This window comes from Buteo buteo, chromosome 10 (genome assembly GCF_964188355.1).
Source record: "Buteo buteo chromosome 10, bButBut1.hap1.1, whole genome shotgun sequence".
Lineage (NCBI taxonomy): Eukaryota > Metazoa > Chordata > Aves > Accipitriformes > Accipitridae > Buteo > Buteo buteo.
In genome coordinates, this window is record NC_134180.1 from 32,856,495 (window position 1) to 32,873,898 (window position 17,404).

General features: G+C 51.5%; 1 protein-coding gene across 5 annotated transcripts in view; it reads left to right on the top strand.

Moving 5' to 3' along the window:
- Positions 1 to 6,222: 6,222 nt before the first annotated feature.
- The window catches only part of DMAP1 (DNA methyltransferase 1 associated protein 1), a 64,037-nt gene continuing 52,855 nt past the window's right edge, over positions 6,223 to 17,404 (top strand). For 3 of the 5 annotated variants that reach the window (XR_012652092.1, XM_075039289.1, XM_075039287.1), the window contains exons 1-5: positions 6,653 to 6,806; positions 10,160 to 10,251; positions 10,873 to 11,068; positions 15,491 to 15,649; positions 16,808 to 16,975. Coding sequence is in view for 4 of the 5 variants with exons in the window: in XM_075039289.1 (XP_074895390.1) it covers positions 6,705 to 6,806; positions 10,160 to 10,251; positions 10,873 to 11,068; positions 15,491 to 15,649; positions 16,808 to 16,975 (717 nt within the window). In the remaining variant the exon portion in view is untranslated. Of the gene's footprint in view, positions 6,287 to 6,652; positions 6,807 to 10,159; positions 10,252 to 10,872; positions 11,069 to 15,490; positions 15,650 to 16,807; positions 16,976 to 17,404 lie in introns of those variants that run through there. The other 2 variants (XM_075039285.1, XM_075039286.1) reach the window with 2 other exon arrangements.

Here is a 17,404-nt window from a genome sequence, read left to right on the forward strand (position 1 = left end):
GAGCCAGGAGAGTTTACTTTAAAGCTTTCTTCTAAGAGGAGAGGGTGAGGCTGGGCTCGCTTGTCAGTAAATATTTACATCGATGTTCATTTCTGCTTAAGTTAGCTGTGGAGGATCGATGGGGAACGCCCAAGCCTCGGCATCTGAGCAGCATCTCCTGTGCAACAGCTCTTGAGTCACCCCACTTCCCTGTGCCTCAGTTTCCCTAATCTGCAGATGGGGCAATTGCGGCACCGGGATGGCGTGACTGGTCCTGCGGTGAGTCATCCCCGAGGGGAACGGCAGCCGAAACCGTACTGGGAGCCTCGCTGGTCCCGGCTTCTTCCTAAGTGGTCCTGTCCCACTGGCCCCTGCAGTGGGAGCTCTGCAGCACCAGCCTTGTGGTCACAACCAGGAGGTCCCTGGCAGCTGTTGAATCCTGTGTGCTGTCCCTGCTGTCCTCCTGGGGGGTGGCCCAGCAGCTTGGTGAGGTTCAGGTGCTGAGGTTTCCCCTGTGTTAATGGGTGGTGACTCAGCACAAGTGTGCTGGCAGGTCCCGAGCTCAGCAAGCAGGTCTGGCTCCATCCCTCCCTCCCACGGCTGATTACCCGTGATGCACGCATCCCTCTGAAGGCTGGGGCTTGTCTGGACCTGACACCGTGCTGGCAGCACAGGGAGCACACCGTATGGGCTGTGCGGTGCCCTGGCCTGTGGTGGTGGTGGCTTCCTCCTCCCGTGCTCCCTGCCACAGCCTCAGGTGGCTGGCCAGGGCCAGGGGGATGCCCTGGGGCTCCTTGCCCAGCAAGTGGAAATGGGATGTGGCTGTGGTGCCAACATGGGCTGGGCTGATCCCGCTTCTTCCCTGTTTTCCTGCTTGCAGCTGCAGAGAGTGGAGCTGGAAAAAGAGATGGGAATGGCAGAGCGGGGCTGATGTCCCCTTGAGGGGTGGCTCACAGTCCTGAGGCCAGCACCCAGCCTTGGGGTCTGCCCTGAGCAGGTACAAAAGCATGGGTCTCTCCAGGCAGGGTGGTGGCAGCAGCTTGGGACATCATGTCCTGCCTGCAGGCCCAGGCATGGGACCATGGGACTGCATCCACAGGTGTCACAGATCCACCAGGCTCAATCACTTGTCCTTTCCACAGCTGCCTCCACCCTCTGCTTGCCCCACTTTCTGAGAGGTGCCTGGGTGGGGTGACTATGCTGGGACACAAGTGACCTGTGATGGGGTACCGGGGGTGTCTCGCTCCTGGGACACCCGGTACCCAAGGGTGAGGGTCCAACACTGGTGGGGTGGCTGGAGCAAAACTGCTGCCTCTTCCCTGGAGACTTGTTCAAAACGTCACATGGAGGGAGAGGGAAAGGTGTGGGCTGTTTGAATTAGCGATGAGTCAGGCTGGCAAAGCCAGATGGGGAGAGAGTGCGTGCCTGCGTGTTTGTGTGCGTATAAGTAATCTCTGGCTTTGTGTTTTTATTATGATTATTATTTTTATTTCCAGGGGAACGATGAATTTCTCCAACCATCCTGTCCCACTGGAAAGGCTGGCTCTGCTGTCCTGTCCTCCCTAAGCATCCTGGGAGCCGGAGTGACGGTCCGCAGCTGTTTTGAGGTTCAGCTCTGAGATCAGAGCACAAACCAGTTCTTCCTTGCCTTTCATCATCGCTGTGCCAGGGCGGGAGCAAGGTCCGGCTCTGCTGCTGCTGGCTTACACAGAGGCGAGAGCAGGGGAAGGCATTTTGGCTCCTTCTCTGGGCAGAGCTGCTCCAGGTTTGCTCCCCTGGGCCTGGGGCAAGGCACTCCTTCGGGCACACGATGGGGCATGGCGGTCGCATGGACTGGCATGGCTGGGAACCTCACCTGGGGGAGGAGCAGCTGTAGTGGAAAAGGCAATTACAGTTAATTTGTTGTTAATAAAAAACACCCTCTTCCAATTGCCTGGGCCAAGACACACTCTCCATTGGAGGAGGGAGCCCAGTCCTGTCCCCAGCAAAACCTGCTCTGCAAAGCGATGAGGGCAGCAAGAAAACACCCTTGGCAGCACTGAGGAAGGCAGGACTGGGGCGCAATCCCTGCCTGCGGTCTGTGTGCCTGTGGCCAGCTGGAAAGCCCTTTGCCCTGGCCTGGCAGGGGCATGCGGGGACCCAAAACACAGCAGTCGACCAGGTGGGACCCTGCTTTGCAAGAGATGTGGCTGTGCCGGAGAGGAGAGGGGGATGGTCCGGAGAAGCCAGGCTGGTGCCTGAAGAGCTGATTTACCCACATAAAACCCCTGGGTCCGTGGCTGGCACAGCCTGGGGCAGGTCCTGGTGTCCTGGCTCACATGCTGGCCTGCTGCAGGGATGGTGCAGAGGGACAGCTGGCTGGCAGGGCAATGCCACAGTGCCCGCGCCGCTGTGCCCACACGAAGCCGTGCAGACCCTGCTCTGGGCCATATCTCCCCCCACCAGCCTGGCCTTCCCCCTTTGGCCACCTCCTGGCAAAAAGGCTCCTGGGAGCCCTAGTGGTGGGTGATGCAGAGGACCCTGGCCCCCCTGCAAACCTTAAGGTGCAGCCCTGTGGCTTTGGGGTACAGCCCAACCAGCACAGTGGGGAGGCAAGTGGGGAAGGGAAGGAGCGAGGCATGGAGAAACACCTCCCAGCAGAGGAGTGAGTCACGGCCGCAGCGTGGCCTGGCACCGTGCAGTCACCTGCCAGCAGGAGCGGTGCCCTGGGGGTTTCATAGCTGGGGGCGGGAGGTGTGAAAGAGCAGCTCCGGTGGGTTTCTGTCCTCCCGGGATGACCCAGCTCGTGGGGATTCCCCTGTGCTGCAGCCAACAGGTCCCACAGAGCTGGCCCAGGGTTGCGGGGCGGTGGGGTGAAGGGCCGTCGCAGGTCTGGGGGGGCTCCTTGCCCAGGGCTCGACCACGGTTGCTGCTGCGCACAGGGACAGCACGGAGCTGGGGAGGTGATGAGGGTGCTAGAGGTGGGATTCAGCCTGGGTGCTCCGGGGTGGGAGGGATGGTTTGGGGGTGCTTGGAGAGGCTGATACAGACCTTTCCTCGCCACAACGTGAGGTGGGAGCTGGGGTGCCCAGGGCCGAGGTGTCCCTGCTGAAGGATGCTCCCAGGGCTGGTGTCCCCCCTCCCAGTGGGGTAGTCGGAAGTGTCCCATCCCTGCCATGAGGGGAAGGTCCACCAGACTTCCCCTGCGTCCCTGCCACTTGGGGTGGGCCAGGCGCCGTGATAACGGGGCTGTGGCTATCACCGCACCCTTAGGAAACATTTGGCTTCAGGCACCTGAACCCAAGGGGAAGCGATAACTCCCCAGCTCGCTCACCCTGCCTGGACCCACACCTGGCACTATCGTGCCTTAGACACACACTGAGAGTTTTTCCACTGCCGGGCCTCAGATAACCTCCTCCTGCCTCACTGGCCGCAGTGTTTGCACTTGTCCTCCTCCGCTGGTGCCAGGCCGGGAGACACGCACACCTTAAGCCCTGGGCTGGAGGCACGCACACCTCTGGCCCAGGGCCACCTTTGGCCATGCCTGGCAGCCGAGGCACGGGCAAAAGGCATGAAGCCTCACGGCATCGGGCACATCTTTCCCCCAGGACCCTGGGGTGGGCAGGTAGCTACCCTGGAGGGGGCCAGCACTGCCTTCCTGCCAGGGCTAAATGTGGGGGGACATCCCTCCCCCAGCTGCTGGGTGGCAGTGAGGTCGCCCAGGCTTGGTACCCTGTGACTGCAGGACAGCAGGAGGCAGGTGATGGAGTTGCAGTGACAGGACAGTGATGCTGGCTGTTGCTGTCCCCCCCACCAAAGCCCTGGGGTGCAGAAGGACTGAGCTCCCCGGCATTGCTGTCTTACCCTGACCCGCTCCATTCCCTGGGCTCTCCCTTTTGCCCTGTCAAGGCAGGACCTCAGTGCTCTGGGGAGGTGACAGACCTGGGCAAGTGTCCCTGTGCAGGACTCTCAAGGATGGACCAGGTGTTTGCGGGCTGACCGAGGTCTCCAGCTGTGCCCCTTTGCTTTCTGAAGGCTGTGCAAGCTCTGGGATGCGGCAGCTGCTGCCCAGAAACGGTATCTCTGGGTCCCTTTGAAGGCAGTGCTAATTGCTCCACTGCTGATCAGGTTAGCAGAAGCACCCAACTCATGTGTTTCACTTGCAGGTCCATACAGCTCCTGGTGGGACGTAGGGACACCCACACTCATAGAGGTGGGGGGGAGGCAGGCTGTGAACAACGCAACACAGCTGCCCACAATCTCCACCTTTCATGAGGTTAAAAAGCTGCTACCCTGGGGAGAGGAGCTCAAAATGTGCCGTGGACTTTGTTGAAGAGGAGTGAGTTAATCACCCTGCACTGGGGCAGAGCTTGGGCTGAATCGTGCTGGGATAGGGCTGGAAGCTGGGCTTAAGTAGGTCAGGCCTAGAAGTGGGGGATATTATCAAAACCCAAGGACACTGAATGGCCGCTTGTCTCTGGATTTTATTGTGGGACTGGTTGTGCTTTCTATAAGTGCTGTTTAACAACATGAACAGACTGTGAACGACCCGCTAGCAAGGGGCAAAAAGAGAGGTCCTCTTTCTCTGGTCTTACAAAGCTCTCTCTGGAGCAGCAGTGCCAGGCTTGCCAGGCAGGCAGAGCGGGGGTGAGACTGTGAAGGCAGCATTGGGAAAGCTCTGTCTCCCTCTGCAGACCCGCTTTGGGGAGCGTGGACCCCACCTCCAGGCCAGCTCTGGCAAGAGAGCAAGGAAAGGTGATAGAAATGATTAGGAATGGCCACATGCGCCGAGGGGGGGGAGGACTTGGGTGGACATGGCAGAGCTGAGAGCAAATGGGCAGGACAGGAGAAACCTCGGGATCAGCTCTGTCCTTGTGGGAGGAAGGGCCAAGATGCTAAGAGCCATGCCTGGCAGTGTGGGAGGGTTCAGATAAGGGGTGACAAACAGATGACATGCTGGGGGTGTTACCAGCTCCCGCTGGGGCACATTGGTGCTGGCTGGCCCCTGTGCCAGTCCCTGTGGGAAGGAATTGCCAGCTGGATGGGAACAGCAGCAACTCCAGCACGGCCTGGCTGGTGTTGAGGGGCTGCATGCCGGTGTCACCCCGGCACAGCGGGGTTCAGCTCATCTCAGGGCTGCTGCACAGCAGAAGAGATCCCCTGAGGGACACCCCTTCTCCTGGGGTATCTGAGGGGGCTGGCAGATCCCTGTGGATCTCTGTGCGCCATGTTGAAACCTTCTGCTTCTGACAAACTTCTGCCAGGCAGCCTTGCTCCTGCCTTGATGCAGCGGGAAGGTGATTTCTCGAAGTCCTTCCTGGCCCCACACTGCTGTTTCCTCCCCCTTCCCCATTCCCCCCTCTTTCCTCCCACAGGGAAGAGGAAACAGGACAGTCCCATTAATAAAACTTTCACTCCCGGCTGCCTGCAGCCTCAGGTAAGCCCCGCAGCTCTGGAGCGCTTCGGGAGGGTTTTCACACCGAGCGCGAAGGCGAGGAGCGCAGGCTTTGTAAAATGAAGCTGGGACGGGCAGCCCGAACGTGCAGTGCCTGCCCTGGCAGGCGGCCATCTGGCACAGCTGGCTCACCGCTGGCGAGGCCGACACGGGCTGGCGGGGAGAGCGGGGGGAGTGAGCGCCTCGGGACCCAGCGAGGAGACAGGAAAACTCCTTACGAGCTCTGTAGGGAACTGGGGTCAGCCCCAAGACCCCCGGTGAGAGCAGGGGACTGTCCCGGGCTGGGCAGCGGGGGCAGCTGAAGCAGCCCCCACAGCCCCGGTGTCCCCGGCCGAAGCAGAGCCCAGGGACCCATCACGAAGGCCCCGGGAGAACGGGCACCCCTGCCTCGTCACCTCGGGCAACCCGGGGGCGAGGGTGGGAGCACCCTGGAAGGCCCTGCAGCCCCCTTCTCCCGCACACGGCGCGACCCCCGGCCGCGGGCCGGGCTGAGGTGGGGGGTAGCCCCGGGCCGGCCTCGGAGACACCCGTGGGGCCCGGGCCGAGCACGGCTGTGCTGCCACCTCCTGGCGCGGGAGCGAGTCCCGCCTAGCAGCGCGCTCTCCGCCCTGCGCGGGGAAGGAGGTACGTCGGTCCCGGGCGGGTGTTGCCGCCGAGGCCGCGGCGGAGGCAGCGCCGGGCCCGGGGCGGCCGCGACTTGCCGGGAGCGGGACGCGAACCCGCCGCCCCCACCTCTCCCCGCCACCTCCTGTGGTGCGTCCCGCAAAGGGCTCCGGGCGCTTCCGGGCGCCTCTTGGCGGGAGCGGAAGTGGCGCTGCCCGGGTCCCTGTGTGGGTCGCACCGTCCCGGTGGCTGCGGAGCCGGCGCCGGTGGGTGAGCGCGGGACCGGCTCGGTTCGGCGCTGCTGCGTCCCCGCGGCGGCGCCTCGTCTCGCCCGTCCTCCCGCGGGCTTCCCGGGGCCTCGCTGCGGGGCTTCGGGCCGCGGGCTCAGCGTGCGTGGCCCCCGGGACCGGCCGGGTACAAGGCCCCGTTGTTGGGCCTGGGGGGGATGGGGAGGCGGCTGTGGGGGGTGTGTATGTATATGTAGGTATATGTGTGTGTGTGTATATATATATATGCGTGTGGATATATGTGTGTGCCTATATATATGTACATATATGCGTGTTTGTGTGTGTATGGGATAGCCCCCGCGGGAGGTGGACGTTAACCCTGGCCCCCCTGGTTTCTCCACCCCGCCAGAGCTGGAGGGGACGGACAGGCCAGCGGCGAAGGCCAGCAGGCAGGCGGAGAGATGGCGACGGGCGCAGACGTGCGGGACATCCTGGAGCTGGGCGGCGTAGAGTCGGAGAACACGGGCACCATCAACAAAAAGGATATCATCAACTCGGATAAGGTGAACTGCGATGCTCTAAGGGGCTGCTGCTTGTTTTCTAGGCACTGACTGACCTTGCATGTGGTGTCTGGGGTGAATACTGGAAAAAAGATAGAATAAAGCATGTTCCTACTATAGTCCATTTATTTTGGGGCTTCCTGGGAGTATCTGGAGATGCCTGCAGGGCCCCACTCCTGGGTTCCTGGATTCTTAGTTAACTGTGCTGTGGCGTTTGGGGTGGTATTTAAGCTGGAGCTGTGTAAGTGCCATTCTGGTGAGCTGAGCCTGGCCCCAGGACATTTTTAGCTGTCTCTAAAATTCCCGTTATGTGGAGTAAGTGTGAGGCGTGTTTACCATCTAGCCCCCAAGCAGATGGAAATAATATAATACAGTCCTGTTTTAGAAGGAAAAACCATCTGACTTGATTGAACGGTAAATGTCTTCAAACCATGGCAGCAGTCCCCGTGTGGGGAAGGTGTGTGGCTGGGGTTTGGGAGAACTGGGATGTGTTGCCTGTGGGAATGTGGGCAAGTTGGTAAGCTCTGTTAAGGATGTATGCCGTCATGTCCTGTGTTCTGTATTGTAATACGCTACGGTATGTTGTTGCCTTCTGTATTTTAAATTCGGGCAAGCTCTTGGCTGTCCCATCCTTTGCAAGGTGTTGGAAAGATCGATTCATGAGTAGTTTTGAGATGCAGAGGTGCTTGGAAATGAGCTGGGGGAGGGAAATCCCCAGGACCTGTCTGGTACGGAGATGGTCTGATTTGGAGTAAAGCCTGTGGATTTGTTTTAAAAAAAAAAAACAAACACCAAACCAAAACCAAACATATGCAACCACTCCATTCCTGAAAGTACTTCCTGACTGTCTTTGCCCCCACTGAAATGTTTGTCTCTGAAGAGAAGCACAGTGGTTTCATGACTGCCTTGCTGGGGATAGGACACATAGTATAATTGGTGTAATGGAAAACTGATGAGTTTCAGTAATTTAAAGGGTGAAATGTTAAAATCGCCAGTTATCGGCTGTGTTGGTGAATAGTGTGTCCGGTGAGCAGTTTGTTGGCTGGATTCAGCCTGCAATGGTGTGCTGCTGAATGTTTGGAGTTGCGAGTTCTTTGATTTAGATGCGTTTGTTAGCTAGCAGAGAGCTGAAGGAGTACTCTTTTTGCAGCAGAGAATAAGATGGGTTTCTCCTCAAATTTACAGTAGTGGAAAGAGAGGGGAAGGGAATATGCAGTGAGAGGTTTTGGAATAGGAGTGCAGGAGGCCATTTGCAGCTGTGAGTGAAACATTCTGAATTTCTACAAAGTACAGAAACTAAATCAAACGAAAGGTATCGCATGGAGAGAGCAAAATTGCTAATAATAGCACAGCACTTGCTCAGGAAATAGATCTATTCTCAGTTAGAAAAGTGTCCTGTTATTGGCTGGGGTAGAGTTAATTTTCTTTCTAGTAGCTGGTACAGTATTATGTTTTGGATTCAGTATGAGAAGAATGTTGATAACACGCTGATGTTTTCAGTTGTTGCTAAGTAGTGTTTAGACTAAGTCAAGGATTTTTCAGCTTCTCATGCCCAGCCAGCAAGAAGGCTGGAGGGGCACAAGAAGTTGGGAGGGGACACTGCCAGGACAGCTGACCCAAACTGGCCAAAGGGGTATTCCATACCATGTGATGTCATGCCCAGTATATAAACTGGCGGGAGTTCGCCTTGGGGCGGGGGGGGATCGCTGCTCAGGAACGAAGTCGGCATTGGATGGCGAGTGGTGAGTAATTGCATTGTGCATCACTTGTTTTGTATATTCCAATCCTTTTATTATTATTGTCATTTTATTATTATTATTATCATCATCATCATCATTATTAGTTTCTTCCTTTCTCTTCTATTAAACTGTTCTTATCTCAACCCACGAGTTTTACCTTTTTCCTTCCGATTCTCTCTCCCATCCCACTGGGTTGGGGGAAAGTGAGTGAGTGGCTGCGTGGTGCTTAGTTGCTGGCTGGGGTTAAACTATGACAAAAAGAAACAGATTGATGTCTTTAAATCACAAGAGAATCGTGAAGTACTTTCCAGTCCATTAGTGACTGAGAATGTTAAAATAAAAATTACTAGGCATAAAAACATTTAAATCAGCAGGACTAAGTAATTTGTTCTCAACTCCTAAAAGAGCTGGCTGAGCTGATCTCTGGCCTGCTGATATTAACTTTTAATAAATCTGGGAACTTTGGGGGAATTCCAGAAGCCAGTGTTCAAACAGGGTGTGTGGTGACCTATGGGTAACTGCCTTGGTTGGCCTTACATTGCTCCTGGGCAAAGTGATGGACACGTTAGGAGAAAGGTGTTTGATTAGGAGTGAAAAGGTGCTAATATAATGAATGTCTGTCATGAAGTTTTATGGAAAGTAGTTGTAGTCCAAGCTGATAGATTATTATTTTTTTTAATGGGATTTTGAATTTGCTTGATAAAGGTGACTATGGATTTAGTACAATTTATGATACAGTGTTAGTTTTACTACTGCAAAATATTCTGATTTAAAAGTTGGTAGCAGTATGGTAAACAAGTACTTAAAAGCAGTGACATGGTTAGTAGTAATAAAGATGGTACAGTTAGACCAAATGCTCTGGACTACTCGGTAAACTTGGCCCACTTAAATAAAGTGTACCTTGTTAATATGGCTGTTACTGTATCTACCTGAATCCAAAGCTGATTATTATAAACTTGTATATGTGATATGAAGTGGACTGTGTCTTAAAAACCATCAGTTCTGACAAGGTTTTAGGGGCCAGATTGAGTTGTCTACACTGAATTCCTAGTATGAAGAAACTATGTTAAAAAGAGTTACTTGCTGTATAAATGGGAGAGCGGAGCTGGGAACGGGGGATGACTTTTGTAGGTGATACGAGTAGTTCTGTCATGGGGCTACTGCAAGGACTTGATCACAACTGGTAAAAACTGAAGTTGCTGCAGAACAAAGTGACAAAAACTAAGAGAGGGTGGGAAGACATTTCTTACTATCTTCTCTAAAAGGTAGAGAATCACTTAATTAAATGCATTAGTACCTTCACGTGAGGACCATGCTTACCTGGTAAAAAAACACTTAGTGCACCAGCCCCTGAAAATTACAGCCAGGTGTTCAACTTAGAATTTAAGTGTGTGTTATCAGCAACAAGAAGTGTCTGAGTACTGGTGAGTGCTGTCACTGAAAGTGGGCACATTTTGTCTGTCAGTGTCTTCCACCAGGAACAGGCACTTTCCTGGAGAAATTTGAGGTGTCTAAAACCAGATGAAAGTGAAAACCATCACAGGGCACCAGGTTATGTAGTTTAATGTTCCTTGGGATTGCTACTTCTGAATCTAAAATGCAATTCTTTTGTTTCAGAAAAAATCCAAGAAATCTTCAGAGACATTGACATTTAAGAGGCCGGAGGGAATGCACCGGGAAGTTTATGCACTCCTCTACTCTGACAAAAAGTAAGAGCTTATGGTCATCTGTGCAGGTTGTGGGGTAGCATGGGCTTTTGGTGGCAGGGCAGCATCCTCTTGAAACCACAGACAGTCTCACTTCCCAGACTGATTTCCCTTTGTGCTTGATCTGTGCTCGTGTCCTTCTCTCTTAGACAGTCATGGACAGTGTCTGTCTTCTCTCTTCTAAATTTGAGGGGTTGGCGCTGTGTAGGAAATGAATTAGGTACAGGCACAATAGTCTAGGGCAGACAAGGCAGTGTTTTTACCCTTCTGTATCTAATTCTCTTTTATTCGCAACTGGCAATAGCACCTGCTTTTATTTCTGCAAAAAGAGTTCTACTGCAGCCTGTATTTAGCTTGTTATGGATTGTGCCTTTGCCTCAAAGGTCTTTTGCATAGTTTGCTTTCCAGATGGTTCTGTTCAAACCCATCCATGCTGTGTATTCTGTCCTCTGATGCGGGAAGCATTGCACTCTGGGAAGTGCAAAACCTGGAATAAAGCTTAAACTCAGATTTTCCCACCCTAAACATCGTGGTGGCAGATCCCACTCTTGAGTCTGAAATCTCTTTGGGTTTGTACTGGGCTGCTTCTAGCTTCTTGTCAGCCAGTGCTTTTCTCCGCCACAGGGATGCACCTCCGCTGCTGCCAAGTGATACAACTCAGGGTTATCGAACAGTGAAGGCAAAACTGGGGTCAAAGAAAGTCCGTCCTTGGAAGTGGATGCCTTTTACCAACCCAGCGAGAAAAGATGGAGCAATGTTCTACCACTGGAGGAGAGCAGCAGAGGAAGGGAAGGACTACCCTTTTGCGAGGTTCAATAAAGTAAGTGGGAGCACTTTCAAACAAAAGTGTATAAATAGCAACTGAAATATAAATATAAATATTTATATTTAGCATATAAATAGCACCCTTTGGTCAGCTGCTTGAACGTCCAGACGGGAGGTTGGTTCTTTCAACAAGTGAAGGCTGAGTTAGATTTGGCAACTGCATTTTAAATTGCAGCATGGCCTGCAGCCATGTGACCACAGACTATGATATCTCCAGATCGTTCAAGCTAAGTGGGCTGGCTTGGTATGTGGTCAGAGTTCGCTAGAGCCCCCTGTGTTTCAGGTGTGGAGTCATTGATTTGGTAAGGAGGCACTCTGCCATCTAATTCAGTTCCTAACCAACATCCTCCCCCTGATTACAGGCTCTGGATAGTAAAAGAGATTCTATTCCAAGTGAGACATTAAAGTCATAAGTCTTGTTATTTTGCCCAGTATGAAAAAAATTGCTTGAGCTTCATGGCCAAAAAGCTGGCTTGCAGCCTCTTGGCCGGATTCCAGCACAGATGCTGAATTGCGTTGCGTTCCCTCTGAAATTGCTCCTGTGGTATCAGTGTGGTGCAGTACCCTGTTCTTTGCATCTTACATTAAATTGTCACAATGTGTTGTTGTAATCTCCTGCTGTCTTTTGTCCCAGATGTATCTGCTTTGAGTGGTTGGGGCTTTCATGTGTATGCACAAAGAAAACTACATCAAGATTTATACTTCAAAGACAGAACCTCCAAAGACAGAACCTCCAAAGTTAGGAAGGAGCAGAGTTAGGGTACCTCCCTAATGTAATTTAACCCCCTTCATGATGCAAATCTAAAGGGGGAAAAAAAAGTATGTGCTAACATGATTCCACAAAAGCTCTGCTTGCACGTAACTGTATACAACATTTTAAGTTTGTAACCCACAGAGCATCAGCTCTAACAAAGCCTGGCTTCCTGCAGAGTTAAGTGGTTGGTTGACCTTATATGTAAGAAGGCTCAAGCTCTGACTGATGCTTTTCCTCTTGCTGGGACATTGGTAAGAGCCTCCTGTGGTATCTCTTCTCTGATGTCTAGGGTGGAAGTCTGAAGCATGACTCACTTAGTCGAGGCACCTACCTAGCTGTCTGAGTGAAACTTTGGGAGTGTAATTGTCTCTAAGACTCTACTGCTGTAACAGTTTTTGGCTGAGTTCAACCGAGTTTATCAGAGGGGGCCATACATGGGTGTTGTAATTACACGATTCTCGTTTCCTTAACTTTATCGTGTACTGTGAATTGACAGACAGAAGAGCCTTCAGCAAGACTGCAACCTTTAGATTAGTGGTGCAGACCTCTGCACATGCACAATTACATAATATTAGGAGCAAGTTGTTACCCTTGTGGATCTGTGGTTGAGAGGGTAGAAGGCAATGATGAGTAGTTTTGCAGATATTTGCTATGTCAGAGGAATTTTATTTACTTTTCCAGACTCTTCTGTAGGTTCCTTCTCACATACTTGATACCTGTGCCTGAACCTCTCGCTCCCCTTGGCATGAGCCCATTTTCTTGTGTAGTCTGTCCTATTGGTCGCTCAAGCTCTTTAACTCGGCTCCTGCGTCACTGCTCGGTAGCTTTGCCTTTTCTCCGTGCTTCCAGTCTCCAAACAAAATCCCTTCTCTTCATTGTGAGATCCAAAATATAAACTTAGGTTTCACGGCGTACACTGAGCCTTGATCCAGGGTGTGAAATAGGAATATAAAAGCAGCTTCACTGGTGTCAGAGCAAAGGCCTCTCTCAGCCGATATTCTGTTTCTGGCTACCATTAGTAAAGGCTTAGAGAAAGAGCATGAGAATGGGGTAAATACAGAGCTTTTTTCCTAGCTTCTGGTGGTCTTTGGCTTAAGGATTTCTTAACTTGGAATTTGTGTTTAATAATTCTTGCTAGGTATGTTCAGGGCAGAAAGCTGCTTTGTGAATATCCCATGGTAATGAGTTTTTCAGGTTAATTTTGTATGGTGCGCAAAGGTGCTTTCTTCTGTTCGTTTTAAACTGCCTTGGGGTTTCATTTGGTGTCTCTGAGATCTTGTGTTACATGATGTAGCAAACTGTCCTTCCTATGTACTGTGTTTTCTGTAATTTGACATCTGCCCTTCTGTGCCCTGTCTCACCCTTGTTGTTCTCAAATATCCTTTCTTTTGAAATGGGTGGACTAGGAGTGAGTGTTTCACTTATGGAAGCATGGTGGGTTTGTACATTGGCTGTGTTTCTCTTTATTTCCCTGATCATTTTTACTGTTCAGTTTGTCTTTTCACCACTACTAGGCATTGTGCTGATGTTTTCACAGAACTATCTCATGGCTCCAGGATCTTTCCTGAGCAGTTTCAGCTAATTTAATGCCCATCATTGTGTGAGTTTATAGTGTGGAATGTAGGACTGAGAGGGGTTTTCTGGGCCATTGACTCCTCTTCTTGGCTCTTTCAGGTCCTGCACCATCCAGTCCCTTTCATAAACTGAGGAAGTTCCTTTTGAAAAGCACTTGGATTTTCCTGCCCCCGTGCTTCCTTGGGAAGCTGTTCCAGACTGTCTCTGCTCCATTTCTCATTTCCAGGTTAAATTTTCCATGTTAAATTGGCATTTCTTTGCAAGCCAATTTCTTTGTCCTTATTTCGGTTGTTCTTTTCTTCCTGTGGGTATTCCTTTCATTCCATCTAGCATACTTGAAGCCTGCAGTCAGATTCCCTTTCAGACTTCATTTGCTAGGCTCCTTTCTCTTCCAGTCTGCTGTGGGAAGACAAGCTCGTCACCCCATTACTCATCCTCATTCTTCTCTGTACTTGTTCCCATTTCAGTTCATCTTTCCTGAACAGGGGTCAGTAGAGTTGTAGTTGGTATTCCTGCCAAGGTCTTGTTGTGCAACTGCAACCCTGCCAGTTTCTGCTGGAAATCCCTCTCGGGGGGTCATATTTGCATTTTCATGGCCATGTTGCATTTGAACTTACAGTCATCCCGTGGTTGGGTCAAGCTTTCCACCTGATGAGTTCCCACCTTCTCACTTCTCTGCAGTTCTCACCTGCGCAGCCATGTGTGGGGCTGAGGAAGCGTTTTGGGGACTGCTCTTTGCTCTTATCCCGTTCTCTTCTCTGATCAGGCATCTGCCACCTTCCCTTCCACCCACTGCAGAGGGCCCTGCTGGCTCTTTTCATGTATGTATGCTACTCTAGAAAATATTTTTTTTCATGATGTACATAGGACATTCTTACGTGTCTAGTAAGATGGCTTTTCTCCTGATGGAAGTGGTACCTGAAGGTTGAGGTGCAGTGCATCCCCAAGAGATATGCTTCACCTTTAAAGCTTCTGTGTCTACGTGATGGAAGAAGGGCAGTAGACCTAAAAGAGGCTGCTATTTGGAGGCTCAGAAATGCTCCTCTGAGCTGTATGGAGTTCATGAGGATGACTTTTCTGGTGTAGGACTCAGGAGGGCGTAGAGGTGTTGAAGCATGTGCATTGCTCGAATGCACAAGATGTTTTCTTGTGGAGGCAGGACCTCCTCAGGCTGAGTGAAGTTTCACTACAGGAATGGTGGGAGGTGGTAAGGGAGGAAAGCACAGGCTTGTTTTCATTTTTGCTTTACCATGCGCTAGGAATTCCCCTAATACAGTAAGTATTTTTACTGTTCCTTTAGTAGCCATGTGACACTTGTGTTCTGAATAGAGCCCTTGCAGAGCAGTTCCAGGGTGGGGACAGTGGTGTGGGTTTGGCCTTTTAGGCACCTGGGACACTCAGAGTTGGACTGTCGTTTGGCCCTGTGGCTCTGCTGGAGAAAGGGTGGATGAGGAAGGGAGGGACAAAGTTGTCTGCCAAGTTTATGGCCCTCAGTTGTACAGCACCCAGCCTTTCATATCTTCATGGCACTGTCTGCACCAAACATGAAAGAAGTGGGTTGTGTGTCAAAGCAGAAGGTGTGCTAAAGGCTAGGAAGTACTGCTCCTTGCCTTTCCTGTTCTTCCCGTACAAGTAAGCGTGTCCCAAGCCAAGTAAAGAGTCGACTGTCAGAGCAGTTTATGTCAAGGTATTGGTGCTGCTATATGGGAGGAATGCAGGGAGGCTGGCTGAACCTTGTTTTCACTGTCATGCTAGCCTGATAATTTTGAAACCTATAGTCAGGATGTGGGTTGCTGACCTCTGCCTGTGTCAGCCACCTGAAATAGGTTTCAGCCTCCCAGGCAGTAGTTCCTCGTAGGCTCCCCAGAACGTCATGTTTGTGGCCCTGAGATCACACATTGCTCCTTATTAAGTCCTCTGCCTGCTCGTCATGTTTCCTACCAGGGCATGTCGCTCAGGATCCTGGGAGTCCCCTTCCTGTCAGTGCACTGCTCTTGTTCTTGGCTCAAGTATCTCGGCCCTTACCAGCTGGCAGTGAGAAGGGCAGTGCTGCAAGAGAGCTACCATGTTTTTCTTTTCTCTGCATAGACAGTGCAGGTACCTGTCTACTCGGAGCAGGAGTACCAGATGTATCTCCATGATGATGCATGGACCAAAGCTGAGACAGACCACCTCTTTGACCTGGCTCGGCGTTTTGATCTGCGCTTTGTAGTGATTCATGACCGCTATGATCACCAGCAGTTCAAGGTGAGTCCCGGGGGCCAAGGTGCTGCTAGCAAACCGCTGCTACGGCACGTGCAGGGCTTGCTGCACTGCAAAGACCAAATTACCCTTTATATCAACTTAATTAGGGGAAAATAATGAATTATTGGCAGCAAGGAATATTGAATTTCCAGCACAGGGCATTGCTGCTTGCTTTGTTTGTAATTAAATCCACTGTGACTTGTGCTCATTCCCTGTTGTGTTTTATTAGAAAGTTAGAAGGTTTGCCCCTGCCAGGAGAGCAACTCATTGTTCCTTGAAGATAAAGCAGCTGGGGAGTTTATCTGAGCAGCATAAGTGTCCTGGATTCCAGTCTAGGCCCTGGGAGAAGGATCTGCTAAGGTCCCTGGGGTCTAGGATTTTTCCCTGGTGCTGCTCCTGACTTGTGGTCTGACCAGCTGCAGGTTTCTGTCATCTCTGCTGTGAAGCAGGGACCATTAGTGGTCTGAAGATGCAACCCTGGTGTCATGATCATAAATCTCCTATAACTGCTGGTTCCATGCCTCCTGGTGGCGTGGAGGAATGATGTGACTCCTACAGAACAGGTCCAAATGCTGGAACTTTTTGTTGCCCTCTGAAATGCTCATGTGAAGAGCCTGTGGCAAAGCAAAATAACAAGAGTCTGCCCAGCTGGGCCAGTCCAAACACCTCCAGTGCTTGGAGTGAGGGAACACAGCTCAGACTCCCTGTAACAATGGGCAATGAATTGTTGTAGCTGATACCTTCTTGGTTATGACTTGAATGGCCATTGTGTGGAGCAGCTCAGAGGAGGCCTCCTGTGCGTTTGTCGCAGATTCCTGTTGGCAGGTTTTCTCCTCTCGAGACAACTATCTTTGCATCCTTTTATCTGGGAGTGCTTCACTGCTATATTGTCTCTAACCCTTGGCTGTATTGTTCGACACTGATGGGTGTTTTTAAAGCAGTAGCTGTGAACCCATGACACTTGATTCATGCAGTTCACTGAGAAACTCCCCCTTCCCTGTGGTTCCACGAGGACTGGCAAGGCTCCCTGCTGATCTTCCTCCCAGGCACTGTGTCTTATACCAAAGCTGACATCCTTCAGCCAGTGGTTCTTAGCTGGCTACTGCACAAGGTTTTGCTTGGTTCTTCCATAATGTTGTCCTCCTGTGATGTCTTCCACAGAAGAGATCAGTGGAGGACCTGAAGGAACGATATTATCACATCTGTGCCAAGCTGGCTAATATTCGTGCAGCTCCGGGCACAGACCTGAAAATCCCAGTCTTTGATGCTGGCCATGAGAGGCGAAGAAAGGAACAACTAGAAAGGCTGTACAATAGGACACCTGAGCAGGTAACTTGAGGAAGAGAGCAACACTGCTCCAAAAGATTTATGATAAGTTGAATCAGTAGGTAAGTGAAATAGACCAGAGGGTGGGAAAGGGAAAGAAAGACTGGACAAGAAAAGAGCAACACTTAAGTACTGCTTTTGTTGTTGAGTTCATGTCTTTCTAAGGGATACAAAAGGACAATAACTGAGAAACCTGATTATACAAGAGAGAGGGCTAGGTGAGCAGAGTTCTGGTCTCTGGTAACTGCTAACACCTTCTCTGTGACACTTACTGTACTAGTCCTCTGAATAGAAAGAAATTCTCAGATCAGTGTCCTTATGAGTCCCCAAGTCCCATGGGCAGAGAATTATTTCCTTGAGAGTAAAAATCTTGCCAGAAAACATCAAAGACTGTAAATCCGCATGTTTAGCTCTCCTCTTTGTTGAAGCTGT